This window comes from Arabidopsis lyrata (assembly GCF_000004255.2).
Source record: "Arabidopsis lyrata subsp. lyrata unplaced genomic scaffold ARALYscaffold_1072, whole genome shotgun sequence".
NCBI lineage: Eukaryota > Viridiplantae > Streptophyta > Magnoliopsida > Brassicales > Brassicaceae > Arabidopsis > Arabidopsis lyrata.
In genome coordinates, this window is record NW_003301889.1 from 1 (window position 1) to 1415 (window position 1415).

A 1415-nucleotide genomic window follows, 5' to 3' on the forward strand; every position below is an offset into this window, starting at 1 on the left:
AAATTAAATGCTTCATCATCATCATCCAAAGAGTCGAGTCTGTTTGGTGTTTCACTCTCGGAGCATAGCAAAGCTGACTTTGTCTCTTCTTCATTGAGATGCAAGGTACATAACACAATCTTAGTTCCAAGTTTGTAAGTATTTTCTTGGAAAATGATGATAAGACTAATTAAGATTGCTTCTACTCTGCAGAGGGAACAAAGCTTGAGGAATAATAAAGCAATTATTCGAGCTCAAGCAATCGCGACTTCAACACCATCGGTCACAAAATCGTCCTTAGACCGCAAGAAAACCCTTAGAAAAGGAAACGTGGTTGTCACGGGAGCTTCTTCAGGGTTAGGGTTAGCAACGGCAAAGGCATTAGCCGAGACAGGTAAATGGCACGTGATAATGGCGTGCAGAGACTTCCTCAAGGCTGAGAGAGCCGCTCAATCCGCTGGCATGCCTAAGGACAGCTACACTGTGATGCATTTGGACTTAGCGTCTTTGGACAGCGTGAGGCAGTTCGTTGATAACTTCAGGCGAGCCGAGATGCCTCTCGATGTGTTGGTCTGCAATGCTGCGGTTTATCAGCCAACAGCTAATCAACCTACTTTCACTGCTGAAGGGTTTGAGCTTAGCGTTGGGATAAACCATTTGGGCCACTTTCTTCTTTCAAGATTGTTGATTGATGACTTAAAGAACTCCGATTATCCATCAAAACGTCTCATCATTGTTGGATCCATAACCGGTATATATACCCTCCTCACAAGAAGAATGCATTATGTATCTACTACATATTCTAAAATCTAATTCTGAAATCTTATACGTTTGTTTCCTATTGAGCAGGAAATACTAATACATTGGCGGGTAATGTACCTCCGAAGGCGAATCTTGGTGATTTGAGGGGATTAGCAGGTGGGTTGAACGGGCTAAACAGCTCGGCGATGATAGATGGAGGAGATTTCGTTGGGGCAAAGGCGTATAAAGATAGCAAAGTCTGCAACATGTTGACAATGCAAGAGTATCATAGGCGTTTCCATGAAGACACCGGCATAACTTTTGCTTCCCTGTACCCCGGTTGTATCGCGACAACTGGTTTGTTCAGAGAACATATACCTCTCTTCCGTACCCTCTTCCCTCCTTTCCAGAAGTACATCACAAAAGGTTACGTCTCCGAGACAGAGGCTGGGAAAAGACTTGCTCAGGTAAGACAATTAATTAAGACCTAATTTTGTATGTGACGCAAGAAACCTTTCTTTCAGGTTCTTTTGCTTGCTATGTACTCAACCTATCTATAATCTATTTATCTGTTGAAGGTGGTGGGTGACCCAAGCTTGACGAAGTCGGGAGTGTATTGGAGCTGGAACCAAGACCTCGGCTTCATTTGAGAATCAGCTGTCTCCAAGAAGCTAGCGATGTCGAGAAGGCTCGTA

At 43.7% G+C, this 1415-nt stretch overlaps 1 protein-coding gene across 1 annotated transcript; it reads left to right on the forward strand.

Moving 5' to 3' along the window:
* Positions 1–6: 6 nt before the first annotated feature.
* On the forward strand, positions 7–1415 carry LOC9298232 (protochlorophyllide reductase A, chloroplastic). Its single transcript, XM_002862109.2, has 4 exons — positions 7–105; positions 193–730; positions 829–1187; positions 1299–1415. The coding sequence occupies exons 2-4, from the start codon at positions 391–393 to the stop codon at positions 1368–1370; spliced, it is 771 nt and encodes a 256-aa protein (XP_002862155.2). The 5' UTR covers positions 7–105; positions 193–390; the 3' UTR covers positions 1371–1415.

Coding starts and splice junctions, on each gene's coding strand:
- LOC9298232 (XM_002862109.2), top strand. CDS start 391: ATGGCGTGCAGAGACTTCCTCAAGGCTGAGAGAGCCGCTCAATCCGCT. Junction 731..828: donor CATTGTTGGATCCATAACCG/GTATATATACCC, acceptor CCTATTGAGCAG/GAAATACTAATACATTGGCG. Junction 1,188..1,298: donor CTGGGAAAAGACTTGCTCAG/GTAAGACAATTA, acceptor TATCTGTTGAAG/GTGGTGGGTGACCCAAGCTT.